Source organism: Cydia amplana, chromosome 23, assembly GCF_948474715.1.
Source record: "Cydia amplana chromosome 23, ilCydAmpl1.1, whole genome shotgun sequence".
Lineage (NCBI taxonomy): Eukaryota > Metazoa > Arthropoda > Insecta > Lepidoptera > Tortricidae > Cydia > Cydia amplana.
The window spans coordinates 8,738,440-8,758,358 of record NC_086091.1 but is presented as its reverse complement, the minus strand read 5'-3'; the positions used below and the strand labels follow the sequence as shown (position 1 = coordinate 8,758,358).

The 19,919-nt window shown below is 39.0% G+C and overlaps 1 protein-coding gene across 1 annotated transcript; it reads left to right on the top strand.

Moving 5' to 3' along the window:
* The first annotated feature begins 6,698 nt into the window (after nt 1-6,698).
* On the top strand, nt 6,699-19,574 carry LOC134658663 (WD repeat-containing protein 43). The gene is made up of 12 exons (XM_063514315.1): nt 6,699-6,881; nt 7,061-7,390; nt 8,462-8,628; nt 9,712-9,850; nt 10,879-11,027; nt 11,650-11,797; nt 13,313-13,489; nt 14,812-14,933; nt 15,792-15,920; nt 18,450-18,572; nt 19,256-19,368; nt 19,489-19,574. The coding sequence occupies exons 1-12, from the start codon at nt 6,708-6,710 to the stop codon at nt 19,572-19,574; spliced, it is 1,857 nt and encodes a 618-aa protein (XP_063370385.1). The 5' UTR covers nt 6,699-6,707.
* The last annotated feature ends 345 nt before the right edge of the window (nt 19,575-19,919 follow it).

The window sequence follows — 19,919 nt, the reverse complement described above, 5'->3', positions numbered from 1 at the left end:
ATTATATGAATAATAGATATAGATAAATACTTAAATACATAGAAAACATCCGTAACTCAGCAGCGAATATTTGTGATGAACTCACAAATAAAATGTCCTTACCAGAATTTGAACCCGAAACAGAATTAAAACCGGCCAAGTGCGAGTCGGACTCGCGCACGGAGGGTTCCGCACCATCAACAAAAAATAGAGCGAAACAAGCGAAAAAACGGTCACCCATCCAAGTACTGACCCCGCCCGACGTTGCTTAACTTCGGCATAGAGAAAAAAATACATAGAGTGCTCACTCCATACATCAGTTTTAGTACCAAAAAGACTATTAGCATCTAGCATCGAGTAGCGGAACTATCAGTACTGCTACTTGACAATAGATGTAGCACCGCCCGGAAAGTCTTATGCTATTGAGATAAGACTTTCCGGTCGGTGCTACATCTATTGTCAAGTAGCAGTACTGATAGTTCCGCTACTCGATGCTAGATGTAGACTCTGAAATTAATAGTCTGAACTGATGTATGGAGTGAGCACTCTTGTCTTACTATATTTCTCTATGACTTCGGTCAAAAATCACGTTTGTTGTATGGGCGCCCCACTTAAATCTTTATTTTATTCTGTTTTTAGTATTTGTTGTTATAGCGGCAACAGAAATACATCATCTGTGAAAATTTCAACTGTCTAGCTATCACGGTTCGTGAGATACAGCCTGGTGACAGACGGACGGACGGACGGACAGCGGAGTCTTAGTAATAGGGTCCCGTTTTTACCCTTTGGGTACGGAACCCTAAAAATGGAAACATATATTTGACGTCAATTAAACCATTAAGCTGGCCCGATGATGGTGACTGAAGGTGGACATAATTATGATCTCTGTAATAAAACAACGCAACTTTATTGAGTTTGTAAAATGCTCTCGATAGTATAGGTAGTATGATGTATGTATGTCAGATAACTATTGCAAGAATAGTCGAAATTTAAAGCTAGTATCAATAATGAAAAGTTGGACATATAAAATTTATAGTTAAAATTATTGTTCATCATTCGAGTTGTCAATCATATTTTTGAATATACCTAACCATTCTATAGATATGTAAATAAATATGTAAATCATTAATTAATTTAATTTATTTCAGATACTTCGTCAGTACGAGAGTTTAACTCAAAAACTCGACGCTTCATAAAACAGACGAAACAAATCGCTGCAGAGAGTCTCGGCCAAACAGCAGCGGAGAGGCTCCAAAGTGCACATGAACATGCAAGCCTAGATATTCTTCAGGATTTTGAAAAACTTAACAAAAAGGCTAAGGCCTTTTTATTAATGCAACTGAGACTTGCAAGAAAAAACAAGATGGCAAGAAGATTTACTTTTCAAGACAAATTATTCGCGCTCGCGTTGATGAAGCAAAGTCCCAAGGGATATAAATTATTAGAAAATATTTTTGCTTTACCGACGAAAAGAACATTAGCGCGTCTGTCGCAAAAAATTGTATTCGAATGTGGAATAAATGAAAAAGTCTTCGATCACCTTAAACAGAGCACGAAAAACTGGGACACGTCAAAGAGATTGTGTTCATTGGTTTTTGATGAAGTAGCACTGACGCCACATCTGATCTACAATGAGAATAAAGATGTTATAAACGGCTTTGAAGAAATAGCGGGAGAACGCAAGCAAAAATTTGCCGACCACGCTCTTGTCTTTATGGTTAGAGGCATCTGCTCATCGTGGAGACAAAGCATAGTCTATTATTTTTGTGCCGGAACTGTCTCTGCACCAGATTTGGAAAGGATATTAAAAGAAATCATTCCAAGGCTTTCTGAGGCTGGCCTGATACCTCTTGCCCTAGTGTGTGATCAGGGGTCAACATTCCGGTCATGTTTTAAAAATCTTCAAGCTACAACCGCTCGACTACAAACACCCGAAGAAAGACCATGTGGTGGGTTTTACCAAATTTTTTGTTTTTCTTACAATAGGCTGTTTGTTTTCTTTGGGAATAAATATCGTGAAAAAACCTATTGCATTAAGAGGAAAGGGGACGGTTGTTTCTAAGTACAAACATAGTCCCCATTTTCCTCTCTGGATATTGACAGTGTAAAAATTTTTTTTACATAATTTGGTGTATACTAAGGAAAGCTATGGCCTCCTACGTTTGACTTTTATAATTGTTATAAAAAGTAGGAGCGCAAAACAGATTTCATAAAAAAACAATTAATACTCCTATCTAACAGTCATATCCTAACTCTTATACTCAATAATAAAAGTTAGTTTTACCGTTATAATAACTTCGTAAAATAGATTGTGACATTAAAAACACATAGATTATGGTTCTAAATTTTTAATTTCACTCTTTTCAGATACAGTACATGTAGCTGGACATGATTTATTTATATTTCATGACCCACCACATTTATTAAAATCCATCAGGAACAATTTTCTGGACAAGGATATTGTCTACAATGGGAAAATAGCGTCGTGGAAGGACATTTTATATGTGTACGACACGGACATGCAAGGCGGTCACACTAGAGCGCTACCAAGACTGACGGCAGATCACGTCGACCCAAAGAAGATAAAAAAGATGAAAGTAAAAATGGCGGCTCAAGTTTTAAGCGCCCGAACTGCTGCAATGCTGAAATTTACCGACAGTGTTCGTAAGTCTACCAAGTTATATTTATGTATTTGAACAACTTTATTTTTATTATATCGTCCAAAAGTTTTTATAAGGATTAGGGATAAATTGTGACTATTAAAAGTTATCTTCTCTTAAAGTCGACTATGTGACATATTTTGCTAGAAAACGACGCATTTGAATACATCATGCACAGCCGCTACCACCAGTTTGGCACTGACATAAACGCGTATTAGTGCGAGCGAGATGTATAGAAAGTAAATTACGATGACGTTAGCATATATGTCAGTTTAGACACTGTCAGTGACTCATGGTATGGGTTTTAGTCCTAATCTCATAACTTTTGAATAGCTTGAGTATGGTGATAGCTGTCATCTTGTAAAATTGTATTGAGTTGACATCTGTAGGTATCCTATTTGAAAAATCACTTATAAAACAAAGTCCCCCGCCGCGTCTGTCAGTATGTATGTTCGCGAAAAACTCCTGAACGGATTTTCATGCGGTTTTCGTGCTATCAATACTCTGTTGATAATCTTATCTAAGAATCACTGATTGACGATTTGATTGAAGAATGACTGATTCTTGACGAAGGTTAAAAATGTAAATGTTTCGTATAACCCGTCCAAAGCCGGGGCTGCTCGTCAGTACTATAGTAATGCTATGTCCTATGGATACTTGTGACTATTATGACATGTTTCCACTTACATACACAACGAGTTTCATTATTTATTTCGCATATTTCTAGTATAGTTAAGAAGCCGTCTTTTTGTTTTTTTTCCACACTTACAACTATCTTTACAGGTAAACCTAAGACAATAGTGTAACTATTAACCATACATTTTAATTTAATTTAATAGTTAATTTGGTTACTTAGTAACAGAATTTAACCAATAGGGCAACGCAAAAATCTGCGTAGGGGGCGTCATTAGCACAAACAGTAAACAAAACCTCCCGCTAACAAATACCTCTACCTTCCATGGTAACTAATAAATAATAATCTGTGAAAACTGTCAAATAACTGTTTACGGTATAGTACTGTCAGCAGCAGAAGCTGCTAAGCGGGCGAGGTGTTCACAATTACCTTGAGATCATTCTGTAAAGTGTCATTCAATGGAATTTGCTAACTATGTAAACAAGCCGCCATACTGAAATTGTCTCTGAATGTCAATTTACTAGTGACTTTTGTTTACATAGTTAGCAAGTTCCATAGAATGACACTTTACACCTCGCCCGCTTAGCAAATTTTGCTGCTGACAAGACATTGCAGATATTAAATAATAATGCCGTCAATGAGCATTATTTGCATAGCATGTTTATAAAATCTAAATAAGGTAAACGTACTAGTGCTCGACATTCGAATGCCCACTAGATGACACCCTGCTGTCACCTCTATTGACAATGACTTAAGTTTCAAGATGACATGTACTGGGACAGCACCAGTACGTTTACCTTATAATATAATTGTATTTTACATATGTAGTTTTATTAGCATCATTGTAGATACCAATTTATTATTTCAGACAAACGAGTGAATAGTCCACAAGAGACGATGGAGACGACAGCTGAGGTCGTCTTGTTTTTTGACGAGCTTTTTGACAGCGTCAATGGATCGCCGGGCCAAGGCAAAGGCAAACTCAGATGTGCCGTCAAAGAAACTTCAAGCCATAAGGATTTTTGGCTAAATGCTATAAGAACATTGCAAAGTATGACATTTTTGGACCGTAACAGCAAACTAGCGATACGTAATGGCCAGCCAAGGCATGTACGCGTTCCGTGCTTGGAAGGGTGGATAACCACATTAAAAAGTTTCCTAGGATTATCAAAAATATTATTTTCTACATACAAAGTCAAATACTTTTACCCTCGTTTTGTCAATCAGGATCCGATCGAAAACTTCTTTGGTCGTATAAGAGCAATTAATTACAGAAATGTAAATCCCGACGCAAACACTTTTATATATTCTTTTAAATCTATAGTCCTCTCAAATATCTTGACTCCACAGTCCACATCAATGAACTGTGAAGATGATGACGGCGAAACCCTAATCAATTTAAGTAATCTGTTCTTCACTACATCACCTCAGGATGAGAAAGAAAACTGGCCCAGAAATGTAAATACGCCATCATCGTCTTCAGTCACCTTGTTCCGTCAGGACAAAATGAATTATAGAGAAGTTGTAACGGAGAGAATGAACGTCCAAACGTCCGCGTATACGGCGGGATACATATGCCGAAAAATAACAAAAAAAGCAAACTGTAATGAATGCGCAAAAAGTTATACAACTGAAGAAAAGCAAGGGATCCATGAATACATAAAACATAGGGAGTATAAGAGATTGAAAAATGCCAATTTGAAATACCCAAATTCGCGAATGGTATGTTTGTATAGAGAATGTGCCCAAATAATACATAATTATTTAAACGCGGCATGCCATTCAAATGATATTTAAAAAAAAATCATTGCTATAATAAAATCACGCTGCGAGTTGTCTTGGCTGGGCTGTAAAAGTCATAAAATATTAATAAAAAAATATTTTATGACTTTAGTAATACGGTTGCAAGTACACAACTGGTGTAATATCATAAACAGAATTTTAAATGGTAAAATTGAGGAGAAATACATTTTAAAAATGCATACTTTGCATGTTACTGCGTATAAAAAATACAAAGCTCACCGCTTACGACAAAAAGCAACTAAAGATTAAAAATAAATATTGTTTAAACACATTCCTTCTCTAGTTTTATTTTTATTATCCTTTTTGAAAGTATTTTTTAAAGACCCTCCTGTCATTCATCGTATTATTTATCGTAGTCACAACACTAAAGAATATCGATATCGACAAGTTCCATTCTTGAAATCCCTAGTGTAGACTGTCAAATAAGTGCCACAGATTATAAAATTTAACAGCGCCACAACTGTAGTAAAGGGAACTAACAAAATGGCACTGTCCCATCTGTAGCTAGCTACATATTAATAATCTGTGTTTGTGACGTTCAAAATGAACTAGCGATGGGCGAGTCGAGTTATCTGATTCGAATAATTCGAATCAGCCTACAGATGAGTTGATTCGAATCAAGACTATTGGCAATTCGAATCAACTCGACCACTAGCTAACTCGGCGAATGAATCGCCAATTCGCCAACTCGCCGAGCCGAGTCAACGCTATCACACTGCTACTAAGGCCATTCAAAAATAAACCTTAATACCGTAGCCTGAAGGCTCTTTTTACAACAACTGCCGCTCGATTCGCCGGCTCAACTCGAGTTGGTACTATGACCATTCAAAAATAAACCTTAATTCCGTAACCCGAAGGTTCTTTTTACAACAACTGCCGCTTGATTCGCCATCCCAAGTATCCCAACTCGAGTTCACTGCTAGTATGGCCATTCAAAAATAAACCTTAATTCCGTGCCCTAAAGGTACTTTTTACAACAACTGCCGCGTAACTCGCCGTCTCAACTAGCTCCGCGCCTGTGCCTGTGACCTTGTCGCGAATCACGCGAATCGTCGAGTCGAGTCAACTCGATTTTGAATTCGAATCAGCGGCCGAATCAATTCGAATGATTCGAATTGAAAAAAAGTGGACTCGTCACATCGCTAAATGAAACTGGGAAGTGTTTTCTTTTACTTTATGGTTTTATGTTGTAGGCAACCCTATTCTTTATTATAACCGATATTATTGTATTATGACTTTGTTTTATTTATTTTATAATTTAAACCATTTTTATACATGTTGTCTATCGTTAAATATGTCAAAATTTTATATATTATAATATATGAAACCTCTTTTTTCGATTCCATTATACTAGTAACATTTACAAATGTCAACTGTCAAAAATGTGTCCAGGTCTACGCAGCTAATGTGTTCAATGGCGATATTCTATTACTTATTATTGATTTTTTACTCACACTAAAATTGAAATGTCTGTATAAATATGTTTTATCATATAATTAGTGAAATTTTATTCATTTATCGTATGTATTTTCAGTTTCCAGCTTTAACAACAAACTTACCAAGTCACGTGACCTCACACGTTGTTTATAATCGGCATAACGGAACAGTCGCATAACTCTTGACATGTAAAGATGGCAGAGGCGGCATTTTCTGAAGACGGAAAATATTATTCTGCGATTAGCCAAGATGGTAGATTAAGGATATGGGACACAGAAACTAATGTACTCAAACAGGAGTACACGCCAGACCTTCATTTAACGGCCCCGCCATCATGCTTGCAATGGATAACTATTGCGACGTCCAAGGTAAGTCAATTTACACGTGGTTTTCGTTACTAAACTTTACGTAAACACTATAGTTATGACTTTTAAAACTCTAATTGAGTTCTGTACTAACTTATGACACTTACTCACTTAGTACTCACTTAGCGAACTTAGTAGTCTATAATTTTTTTATCAAAGATAACATAACCTTAAAATTCCAGAGTCCTGTGAAAAAAGAGAAGCGAAAATCAAGTGTTTCGGAGCAGGAGGCACAATGTATAGCCATAGGAACGACCAGCGGGAAGATTTTAATATATTCAGTAGCACAAGCAAAAGTGCAAACAGTTTTAGAAGTGAAAGTTGGGAAGGAGCAAAAGATAACAGCCCTGGACTGGAACAGACGAGATGGTTTATTTAGTTGTAATAAGAGTAACTACATTTGTGAGTGGCAGTTGGGCGTGGCCCAGACTAACAATTATCATATGAACATGGATAGGAAGAATATTGCAGTCAGCACTATCAGTGCCATCAAACTTATACCTCATAGTCAGGTGAGTTTGTTTAACCTGTCATATGCGTGTGGTGGTCTAAAATCGTGGGTTTAACTATAGTTTGTTTTTTTTAGCATTAGAAAAAAGGTAAACAATCTTGATGTGTTTTAAAAATAAATATGTAACAATTATTAATCTAATACAATCATTTATATTCTTCAGCTTTCATAAACAATAGTTACTGATTTTCAAAAAGCGTTTTTCAATTAAAAGACATGTCAAGATCACTTACCTTCTTTCTAATGCTTAAAAAAAACGAACTATAACATATTTAGAATAGAATAGAAAAATGTTTATTGCAAAAAAATATTTGTCAAATTATTACAACAAAATTAAGCAATACAAAACAATGTCAGGATCGTAGCAAGTGGAAATCCGTGGTCTCTGCCTACCCCTCCGGGAAATAGGCGTGATTATATGTATGTATGTATGTATGTATGTACAAAACAATAATGTGGATAGTAAGCTACAAACAAGTTTCTATGCAGGGGTGAGGGGGGGGTTGTTTATCTCTGCAGCTTACTGCACAAAGGATACTGAAACAACAGTTCTATATCACTAATAATTTTACACAATTCATTATGAATACTTTTGCTTTAAGCTCTTGTCCTGACCAAATTTCCAAGTCAAAATTTGCACTTTTCGACAAAAGTGTTTCAGCTATATACAGTTTAACCTTGGTTGTGCTGTATATCGCTTGTTGTATTGCTTAATTTTGTTGTAATCACTTGACATGTTATTTAACCAAATTCACAAAGAAATTTAAATTTACTGCATCGTAAATAAGCTTTTTAATATTTCTTGAAACATATCTTTGACATTAAAAAACAATAATTTCTGTATCTTCCACAATTCTAATTTACTCACAAGTATGCCGTGGTCTGAAGCAAAAAGTGCCTACGACATAGTGCCTAGCTGGTTGCAGGCAGTGAATGTGATTTGACTTTTAGCTGATTTGTTATCTGATGATATTCCATGGCTTTGCTGACAAATTAGCAGTGTCAACCAAAACTTTTCTCACAAAAATAAGAAAGATTCTGCTAGAATACTCCATATCTACATTTTTTTCAGGAAACCAGTTCAAAGTACATAATAACAGCGTCATGGCAGCTCCGAGTGTGGAGGCTCCAGGGTGGAGAGGCCACAGTTATAAAGTGCCTCGGACACAACGCCTCCAAACAGTCCCTGCTCGCGATCGCTGCCACTAGTGAGAAGACATGGGTCATTGAGGGATCACAGTAAGTTTGTCTCATAATAATACTGTAGAAATTGTATTGTGGGAGCTTCATAGTGAGGTAGCAAGGATAAACAATGCCTCCAAACAGTCCCTGCTCGCGATCGCTGCCACTACTCGTAGTGAGAAGACGTGGGTCATTGAGGGATCACAGTAAGTTTGTCTCATAATAGTACTGTAGAAATTGTATTGTGTGAGCTTCATAGTGAGGCAGCAATTATAAACAATGCCTCCAAACAGTCCCTGCTCGCGATCGCTGCTACTAGTGAGAAGACGTGGGTCATTGAGGGATCACAGTAAGTTTGTCTCATAATAGTACTGTAGAAAGTGTACCGACATTCTGAAGTATTATTAACCCTTTAACCGCCACAGTCTGATATATAAGACATTACATATCCAGCTCCATTTCTCCACAGTCTGATAAATAAGACAAAGATCTGATTTGGTTTTTACAGCACATTTAAAACTCCCGTAACTATGCCAACCTTACTCTGCGTGGTACAATTACTGTCGGTGGCGACACGAGCACGCTCGATCAAAAATTGCTGGCGGTTAAAAGGTTAATATAACCGTTACCCAAATACAGCTACAAGCTTGTCCCTATAGTAACAATCGTAACATCATCATCATCTTAGCCCACAGCAGTCCACTGCTGGACATAAGCCTCCCCGAAGGCACGCCACAAAACCCGGTCTTCCGTTTTCTGCATCCAGTCGCTTCCCGCCCTCCTGCAAAGTTTTTATTTGCTCTTCTTTGCTCTTTAGTGAATAAAATGCAACTTTGCTCACTGTTTTTGAAGAATAAAACAGCTCTTTCCGAGCTAGTATGGTGAAAATGTATTTTCGACCTCGACTGTACATCGTATAGCTCATTGGCGAATAGCTGAGCTAGTGCAGCGAGTAATCGCCCGTCGCACGCAAACACTCGCTTATCGCCGAGCGTCTAAACTAGCAAAACTATACTCGCTTCTCGCCTCTCGCCCACTAGTTTGTAGTTTATAGTTTTACTCGCTAATAGTTTGTAGCCGCCGGTAGGACCAGTGCCTTAGATATATAAACAAAAACAAATTAATAACTTCCTTCTTTAGAACGGAACGCCTCCTCGCGTTTTGGGACGTGACTGTGACTTCCGATTTGGCGCCGCACACAAACGGCACAGACGAAGACATCACGCCAAATAAGAAAAAGAGGAGGAAATCTATATCGCAGACTGAAAAAGAAATCAAGGTGAGTAACATTTCTCTTGCTGTCCGTCTGTCTGTTACCGGGCTGTATCTCATGAACCGTGATAGGTAGACAGTTGAAATCTTGATGTATTTCTTTTGCCGCTATAGGGCGTTTTTTTTTTAAGTTGTCCCCTACACTTTTTTTTTCAAATTTGGATTTTTTTATGTTATTTCTACTCAGAATCACGAGCTCTTTCTATCCTAATAGGAGAAAAAAAGTGTCCCAAAATTGTCATACATTTTTCGATCTTTCCATTCCGCGACCGCCATACAAAGTCTATGAAAATTGGTGACGGAATGGAAATAAAAACCTAAGGACACTTTTTGCTCCTATTAGGATAGAAAGAGCTCGTGATTCTGAGTAGAAATAACATAAAAAATCCCAAATTTGAAAAAAAAGTGTAGGGGACAACTTTAAAAAAAACGCCCTATAACAACACATACTAAAAACAATAGATAATAGTACGGAACTCTTCGTGCGTGAGTTCGACTCGCACTTGGCTGGTTTTTTGTACGATAAATGTCGCTATACAGACTCCTTCACGCATGTCATTTGGTAGAGCGTTGGGCTGGTGTCTCAGACGCAGTGAATTCTCTCATATATTATTTCCTTTACTCATAAAATTGTAACCATTGTATGTACCCGATTGATGAAAAGTTTACTTAGCTGTGAATCCGCGGCCCTGGATTCAAATCCCAGAAAGGGCATTCAGTTGTGTGATGAGCACAGATATTTGTCCTTGAGTGGGTGTTTTCTATGTATTTGTATATTATATGTGACGTCCCACGGGTAAAGGTACCTTATGGCCGTTGGCGCTTACGCTATTATTAACGCCGCTCCGCCGCCGCGCGCTATTATTATTGCGGCGCTATGCGACGTAAGCGCCAAGTGCCATAAGGTACCTTTTGCCGTGGAACGTGCACATATATATTGTTGTCTGAGTACCCACAACACAAGCCTTCTTGAGCTTGCTGTGGGACTTAGTCAATATGTGTAAGAATGTCCTATAATATTTATTTATTTTTCAGACGGTGAACATTCCGACATACAACTTCGTGTTAGAGGATGCACCCAAAATGATCGATGTGGGGGTGAAAGGGGAGGGTGAAGTAAAGTTGACCCTAGCAGCGGTTACAAGGAGTGGAGTGGTGCATTATTACTCGCACACGCTAAATGGGTGAGTATCAAGACGTCAAGTCCTTTCTTAATGTTCTGGTGAATATTATACACCGTGGGCCTATTAAACCCGACAGATTTTAATTATGCTTTCCTGAGGTCATAAGGAGTAAAAAATGTTAAAATTAGTTATTGCCGAAAAAAAAATTTTTTGCATCTTATGCACACGAGTTATGCACATGTTATTTATTTTTAGATCTTAACGAAAAAAAAAATTGCAAGTAATTATCTCAAAAGCAAGATTGGTATCAGGAAACTTTGTACGACATTTTAGTCTCTAAATTGAAGAATAAAATTATTATTCTTGGTTAATCTCAGTTTTATTATAATAATCGTTTGTTCACAAGAAGAAAATTAACGTTATCTCTTTTACAGTCTCGCCTCTGAAACGCTATCTGACAGGTAGAAAAAGTCATTTTATGATATGATGCTTACAAAATGCTTTAAAATCTGTCTGGTTAAATAGGCCCACGGTGTATATAAAATATACCTTTTAATTTGGACAATAGTCTTCTACAATCATTAATACTTCCATTTAGATTGAGTGTGACATTAGCTGAAACTATACAATGTTTTTCCCATTTAATAACTGACAGAATAACTATGTCTTTGTGTATGTTTAGGGCATCAGCGAAACCAATCAAGCCGAACCTTACGGTGCATATAACGACGGGCGAGGCCACGCCCCTCCCCCTCGCCTGCTGTCGCCTGTTGTCTACCAACTTACAAGTCGGATATATCCAGGGACCCACACTGATCTTCGAAAAGATCGTAAGTTTAAGCCTGCATGACTAAATTCATAGTATTTTAGTGTTCATAGTATGGTGTGTTTGACATTTGATGACTAGGCAACTAGCCTATTTTTTATTTAGAGACCATCTCATAATAAATAGTCGACCAATCTATCAAATCACATCAGTTTAGGTATCTAAGAATCCCTTGAGAGTAACCATTCTGGTATAAATCGTACTAAAGCCATCGATAGGCTAAATAAGGCTAACCTAACGGTGCATATAACGACGGACGAGGCTACGCCCCTCCCTCTCGCCTGTTGTCGCCTGTTGCCTACCAACTTACAAGTCGGATATATCCAGGGACCTACGCTGATCTTCTAAAAGATCGTAAGTTTAAGCCTGCATGCCTAAATTCATAGTAACACGGTGTTTTGACATTTGATGACTAGGCAACTAGCCTATTTTTTATTTAACGACCATCTCTTAATAAATAGTCGACAAATCTATCAAATCACCTCAGTTTAGGTATCTAAGAATCCCTTGAGAGTAACCATTCTGGTATAAATCGTACTAAAGCCATCGATAGGCTAAATGAGGCTAACCTAACGGTGCACATAACGACGGGCGAGGCCACGCCCCTCCCCCTCGCCTGCTGCCGCCTGTTGCCTACCAACTTACAAGTCGGATATATCCAGGGACCTACGCTGATCTTCGAAAAGATCGTAAGTTTACAAGCCTGCATGACTAAATTCATAGTATTTTAGTGTTCATAGTATGGTGTGTTTGAGATTTGAGGGCTAGGCAACTAGCCTGTTTTTTATTTAGAGACCATCTCATACTAAATAGTCGACAAATCTATCAAATCACCTCAGTTTAGGTATCTAAGAATCCCTTGAGAGTAACCATTCTGGTATAAATCGTACTAAAGCCATCGATAGGCTAAATGAGGCTAACCTAACGGTGCACATAACGACGGACGAGGCTACGCCCCTCCCCCTCGCCTGCTGTCGCCTGTTGCCTACCAACTTACAAGTCGGATATATCCAGGGACCTACGCTGATCTTCGAAAAGATCGTAAGTTTACAAGACTATTACACATTTAGTGTGTAATAGTCTTGTAAACTTACGATCACACATACACATACACACAAAGTACACATAAAGAAATAGTTTCATGAAATAATTTAAGAAGTGTAAGGGCTCATTTAGACGCGCATGCAAGTTTCATTACATTGCGTTATTTGATCGGTCGGCTGAACTGATGTAACCTCAATGGTCCGCAATGTAACTAAAATCGTATACGAGTTCGCGCGCCGTCTAATTGAGCCCTAAGACACGGTAGATGTCGCTAGAGCCTCCCTATGGCTATACCGCAGTGTGGCCGAACCTTAAAGTGGAACTGAGTCGTTTGCGACGTATGTGGGTGAATCAACTTTTTAGTCTCACTCGTTGCAATGGTTCCGTTCCCCTGGACAACTTAGGTTATCCATCGTAGTCCCAAAAGACATCTACGTTTAACCCATAACCTTATACACATTTCACATTGTTTCAGACTCCGGACCTCTCTTCGAAGACCCAAGTCCTGATCCGAGGCGACAGCAAACCGAAGAAGATCAAAGGCAGCACTCCGAACGAGATCAACAAAGTAGCTGCGACCAGCAGCAAGGATACACAGTACTTGGAGCCCATGGGAGGGGTCACTAGGAAGCGAGTCGCCCCGGGCGCCAAAGTAAGGTTTTTGTTTAAACCCGGGCCTCTGGTTAAGTTTATCATATGTAGCATAGCAGCGACTCAACAAAGTAGCTGCGACCAGCAGCAAGGATACACAGTACTTGGAGCCCATGGGAGGGGTCACTAGGAAGCGAGTCGCCCCGGGTGCCAAAGTAAGGTTTTTGTTTAAACCCGGGCCTTTGAGTGGTTAAGTTGATCATATGTAGCATACCAGCGACACTCTGACCACTGTTGGTCCTTATTTCTTTGCAATAAGGTTTACCAATTGTTAGTGTGGAGGAGGATTTAAAATCCCATTCTTTTATGGTCTTCATCAGCAGTTCCATTTTATCAAATGGATCCCGAAAGCAAATCTGGTACGAGTTATAATAAAAAGATACCCTATGATCACTATGGAGATGTTTATAATAGGTATTTCCACCATATCTCCAAGATCCTATCATCAGATACTCGTCTAGTGGCAATGCAATGAAACTAACATATGCTAGATGCTAGATCATCATCTTCCTCGCGTTGTCCCGGAATTTTGCCACGGCTCATGGGAGCCTGGGGTCCGCTTGCCAACTAATCCCAGTAATTGGCGTGGGCACTAGTTTTTACGAAAGCGACTGCCATCTGACCTTCCAACCCAGAGGGTAAACTAGGCCCGTATTGGGATTAGCCCGGTTTCCTCACGATGTTTTCCTTCACCGAAAAGCGACTGGTAAATATCAAATGATATTTCATACATAAGTTCCGAAAAACTCATTGGTACGAGCCGGGGTGTGAACCCGCGACCTCCGGATTGCAAGTCGCACGCTCTTACCGCTAGGCCACCAGCGCTTACAATACAACATAACATGCTAGATACAGGCTTTTTAGGGTTCCGTACCCAAAGGGTAAAAACGGGACCCTATTACTAAGACTCCGCTGTCCGTCCGTCCGTCTGTCACCAGGCTGTGTCTCACGAACCGTGATAGCTAGACAGTTGAAATTTTCACAGATGATGTATTTCTGTTGCCGCTATAACAACAAATACTAAAAACAGAATAAAATAAAGATTTAAGTGGGGCTCCCATACAACAAACGTGATTTTTGACCGAAGTTAAGCAACGTCGGGCGGGGTCAGTACTTGGATGGGTGACCGTTTTTTTGCTTGTTTTGCTCTATTTTTTGTTGATGGTGCGGAACCCTCCGTGCGCGAGTCCGACTCGCACTTGGCCGGTTTTTTTTGTTGCTTTGTTCTTATCGTATATCGTAGGTACGGAACCCTCCATTATGCGTGGTCCGAGAACAAATTGGTCGGTTTTTATGAAGTTTTTTTAAATGCTTTCTTTTTAGGTCGAGGTTCCAATGGAGCGGCGACTCGCCAACCTCACCCTGGACACGACGGCCGACAAGACCGCCGTCAACCAGAACCTCACCAGACTGTTGATACAGGGTCTACAGTCTAACGACACCAAGTATGTACATACAAAGTTACAAACATATACTATCAACAATTATTTTACTGGAGTTTGCTCCTTAATCATCGATAACAAGTAACAACTGTCAATTTGCGGAGTTTGGATCTTAAATTTTATAATGAAGCTTATGATCGTTCGTAAGTGTTCGTGGTGAATTTTTTTGTGTTTCTGTGGCAAAGTTTGTATAACCCTCGACCCTTGAAACCCTCGCAACGCTCAAAATTCCATTTTTGAATCTTTCGCTTGCTCAGATATCATAATAATACATAAAAAATTGCTTAACTACATAAAAAAAAGACAGAAATTGAGAAAAGATTTTAAATTGCGAAGGCTAGGTGGTCAAACCTGATAAATCAAAATATTTTATCATTCAAATAAGAATCCTACGCATGTCACATATAGTTAGTTCTAATTTCAAAAACCCTTTTACGGGTTTGACCACTTACCCCTTGGTAGGTATCAATATTAGCTCGAGGGGTTTATCAATTAGTTTACCCCGTTGTACAACAAATACATAAATAAATAATTTATTTCAGACCAAATTGTTCCATAGTTTGTTAGTTACAGAATATTTTAATAACTATGTTATAGTTCGTTTTTTTAGATTTAGAAAGAACTTGAAAGAAGGTAAGTGATTTTGATATGCCTTTTAATTGAAAAACTCTTTTTAAAAATCAATAACTATTACTTATGAAAGCAGAAGACTATAAAAAATCGTATTAGATTCATAATTGTTACATATTTACCGTAACTTATTTTTAAAATGTGTTGTTCATTTAAAAGACACATCAAGATTGTTTACCTTATTTCTAATGCAAAAAAAAACGAAGTATAATAAGTGTTGTTGTTGTGTAGTATCCTGGAGATGGTGGTGCACGAGTCTAGCCGCGCAGCGGCGGCGCGCACGGCGGCGCAGCTCCCGGTGGAACTCCTCGCTCCGCTGCTGGATCACCTCGCCGCGCTTGCCACCAAGCGTACCGCCACGTAAGTACCCCTCCCCATATTTACGGAGAATCCAAATACAAGTAGGTTGATGATATACAGGGTGTAATCTAAAACGTGATACAAGATAATCAAACCTGAATCTTTTCATGATTTTGAACAACTTTTACTATGGGCTCAACTTTGTAAATTAACAATAAAAAAATCTTTGCCATACATTTTTGTCTACCTCTCCTTGACCATTTCTATGGAACAGCTCGATTTTTTTTTAATATTACAAAATTGACCCCATAGTAAAAGTTGTTCAAAATCATGAAAAGATTCAGGTTTGATTATCTTGTATCACGTTTTAGATTACACCCTGTAGTATGTCAAGCAGGATATGTCAGTAGCAATGTAAAGCAAACTAAAGTATGGTATCCCTAGGAAACGAACAAAAGCAGCAATGTACATCGAACAACGGTGAAATGTAAACAAAACAGTTCCACAGATAAGATATAAATGACACGCGATTTTTTTTGTATTTTTGTATTAAACGCGTTAGCAACACTTCATCCCGCGATTTTTCAAATTTGCCGCCTTTTTCTACTGACAAGATTTCCTTGACCAAGTATATTTGTCATATGTGACGTCCCACGGATAAAGGTACCTTATGGCCTTTGGCGCTTACGCTGTTATTAACGCCGCTCCGCCGCCGCGCGCTATTATTATTGCGGCGCTATGCGACGTAAGCGCCAAGTGCCATAAGGTACCTTTTGCCGTGGAACGTCACATATGGTCTATGTGATATAATTTTACATTACTTACTTTTGGCTTTACACAAAAAAGTACAGATGTAGTAATTATTTTCCATCGTATTTTCTCGGAAACTTTCGTATTTGTCATGCTACTCCAGTCAACCTCAGTATTTTATGTACCGAGACCATAGAGAAAAAAATACATAGAGTGCTCACTCCATACATTAGTTTTAGTACCAAAAAGACTATTAGCATCTAGCATCGAGTAGCGGAACTATCAGTACTGCTACTTGACAATAGATGTAGCACCGACCGGAAAGTCTTATGCTGTTGTGATAGGACTTTACGGTCGGTGCTACATCTATTGTCAAGTAGCAGTACTGCTAGTTCCGCTACTCGATGCTAGATGTAGGCACTGAAATTAATAGTCTGAACTGATGTATGGAGTGAGCACTCTTGTCTTCCTATATTTCTCTATGCCGAAACTGACTGAAATAACATAACACGTTCGTACGTTTCCGTGAGATTACGATGGAAAATAATTATGCACTACATCTGTAGCCACCATTTGCCGTTTAGATAGAAAATAAAACTATGTGAGAAATACCAAAAGTTGGGGAATCAGTAGGACTTATACAGAAATGAATTGGTTTATAAGAAAACACATTCCCCCTAAATGATGGCGCCACTGGACGGTCGGCGCAGTCAATCAAAAACTTTTTCACAAGTATGTCTATAGATTTCCGCTTTTCAACGATAGATGGCGCTAGTAGTACCAACATTCATAAGGGTGGTATTCCACTTGTCCAATGTGCATTGCGTCTGACTCTCTCAAAATGACACATTAGACCAAGATATTGGACAGATGGAATGCCAGCCTAATTTCTAATATTATTGCCAACAGATGTGCCAGAGTATGTGTATAGGTTTCCGCTTTTCAACGAGAGATGGCGCCAGTAGTCCCAACATTCATAATTTCTAATATTATTGCCAACGGATGTGCCCCAATATGTGTATAGATTTCCGCTTTTCAACGAGAGATGGCGCTAGTAGTCCCGACATTCAAAATTTCTAATATTATTGCCAACAGATGTGCCAGAGTATGTGTATAGGTTTCCGCTTTTCAACGAGAGATGGCGCTAGTAGTCCCGACATTCAAAATTTCTAATATTATTGCCAACGGATGTGCCCCAATATGTGTATAGATTTCCGCTTTTCAACGAGAGATGGCGCCAGTAGTCCCAACATTTATAATTTCTAATATTATTGCCAACGGATGTGCCACAATATGTGTATAGATTTCCGCTTTTCAACGAGAGATGGCGCTAGTAGTCCCGACATTCATAATTTCTAATATTAATGCCAACAGATGTGCCCTAGTATGTGTATAGATTTCCGCTTTTCAACGAGAGATGGCGCTAGTAGTCCCGACATTCAAAATTTCTAATATTATTGTCAACGGATGTGCCTCAATATGTGTATAGATTTCCGCTTTTCAACGAGAGATGGCGCTAGTAGTCCCGACATTCATAATTTCTAATATTATTGCCAACAGATGTGCCCTAGTATGTGTATAGATTTCCGCTTTTCAACGAGAGATGGCGCTAGTAGTCCCGACATTCAAAATTTCTAATATTATTGTCAACGGATGTGCCACAATATGTGTATAGATTTCCGCTTTTCAACGAGAGATGGCGCTAGTAGTCCCGACATTCATAATTTCTAATATTAATGCCAACAGATGTGCCCTAGTATGTGTATAGATTTCCGCTTTTCAACGAGAGATGGCGCTAGTAGTCCCGACATTCATAATAATTATATTAATTATTCACAGATGTGCCACAGTATGTATATGGGTGTCCGCTATTCTCCGCTCGCACGCCGCTCTGCTACTAGCCACCATGAACGCCAACAACGCCGAGCGGCTCGGCAGTCTACTAGCCACATTCACCAACAGGTATGAAAGATCAGTCTTTCATTTGTTTAAGAGGAAAGGGGACCTCCGCTTCTCCATATAAAAGTAGTCCCCATTTTCCTCTCTGTATATTCATATTATAGGAAACATGTTTATGCAATTTGTAGTATGTATATCAATCATTACTATCATTAGCTATGCTTCTTATATGCGACATAAAATAGTAGAAATTAAATAAAATGGAACAAAAAAATCCATACTAAATTGTTGCCATGTTTAAGCATTTTACATCAAAAATGTGACAATTACGTAGTAAGTGGCGCCCTCATTAATTTCTTTTCGGATTACAGTCAGATTTTTTTCAATTTTTTTGTTATTATAAAAGAGTTAGGGGTATTTCAAAATTTGTTTTACGTTCCTAACTATAATAATAAAGAATAAGAATAAAGATCATTTATTTCAGCAAAGGTTACAGATATACCAGGGATCTCCGCACTAGGCAATGCCTGTATCGCGGGGAACCAAATTATAATGAAATATCGGAGCTATTACATTTAGTCTAACATTTAGTAAGAAACTACTTACGACTAGTAATCTTAACTACAAACTAAGGCTAACCCTAGACACAGTATTGAAACTAAATCCTGTCAAATATGGCTTCTGTCTCGGCATAATTTTGTGGTTTTGTGTGTGTGTATATAAACTATGTCCGTATGTTTGTCCAGACGCGCGCACCTGTGCCAGCTCCTAAACGTGTCAGGAAGGCTACAGCTCACGCTGGCACAACAGGCAGAAAAACATACAGCACCAGCCGAGGAACCGGTCATCGACTACAACGGTATGTGAATGTTACTAGCGCCCTCTAGTGTAGGATAGCGGACACGCAGCGAGACTAATAAGCATGGGTGTATCAACTTGCCACTCCGTTGCCATGGTTACGTGCTCCTTAACGTGTCAGGAAGGCTACAGCTCACGCTGGCACAACAGGCAGAAAAACATACAGCACCAGCCGAGGAACCGGTCATCGACTACAACGGTATGTGAATGTTACTAGCGCCCTCTAGTGTAGGATAGCGGACACGCAGCGAGACTAATAAGCATGGGTGTATCAACTTGCCACTCCGTTGCCATGGTTACGTGCTCCTTAACGTGTCAGGAAGGCTACAGCTCACGCTGGCACAACAGGCAGAAAAACATACAGCACCAGCCGAGGAACCGGTCATCGACTACAACGGTATGTGAATGTTACTAGCGCCCTCTAGTGTAGGATAGCGGACACGCAGCGAGACGAATAGGCATGGGTGTATCAACTTGCCACTCCGTTGCCATGGTTACGTGCTCCTTAACGTGTCAGGAAGGCTACGCTCACGCTGGCACAGCGGGCAGAAA

What these genes read in the sequence shown, in the direction of transcription:
- LOC134658663 (XM_063514315.1), top strand. Translation starts at nt 6,708, where the DNA reads ATGGCAGAGGCGGCATTTTCTGAAGACGGAAAATATTATTCTGCGATT. An exon ending in AACTTATACCTCATAGTCAG is followed by an intron (nt 7,391 to 8,461) that starts GTGAGTTTGTTT and finishes CATTTTTTTCAG; the next exon opens with GAAACCAGTTCAAAGTACAT. An exon ending in CACTGATCTTCGAAAAGATC is followed by an intron (nt 11,798 to 13,312) that starts GTAAGTTTAAGC and finishes ACATTGTTTCAG; the next exon opens with ACTCCGGACCTCTCTTCGAA.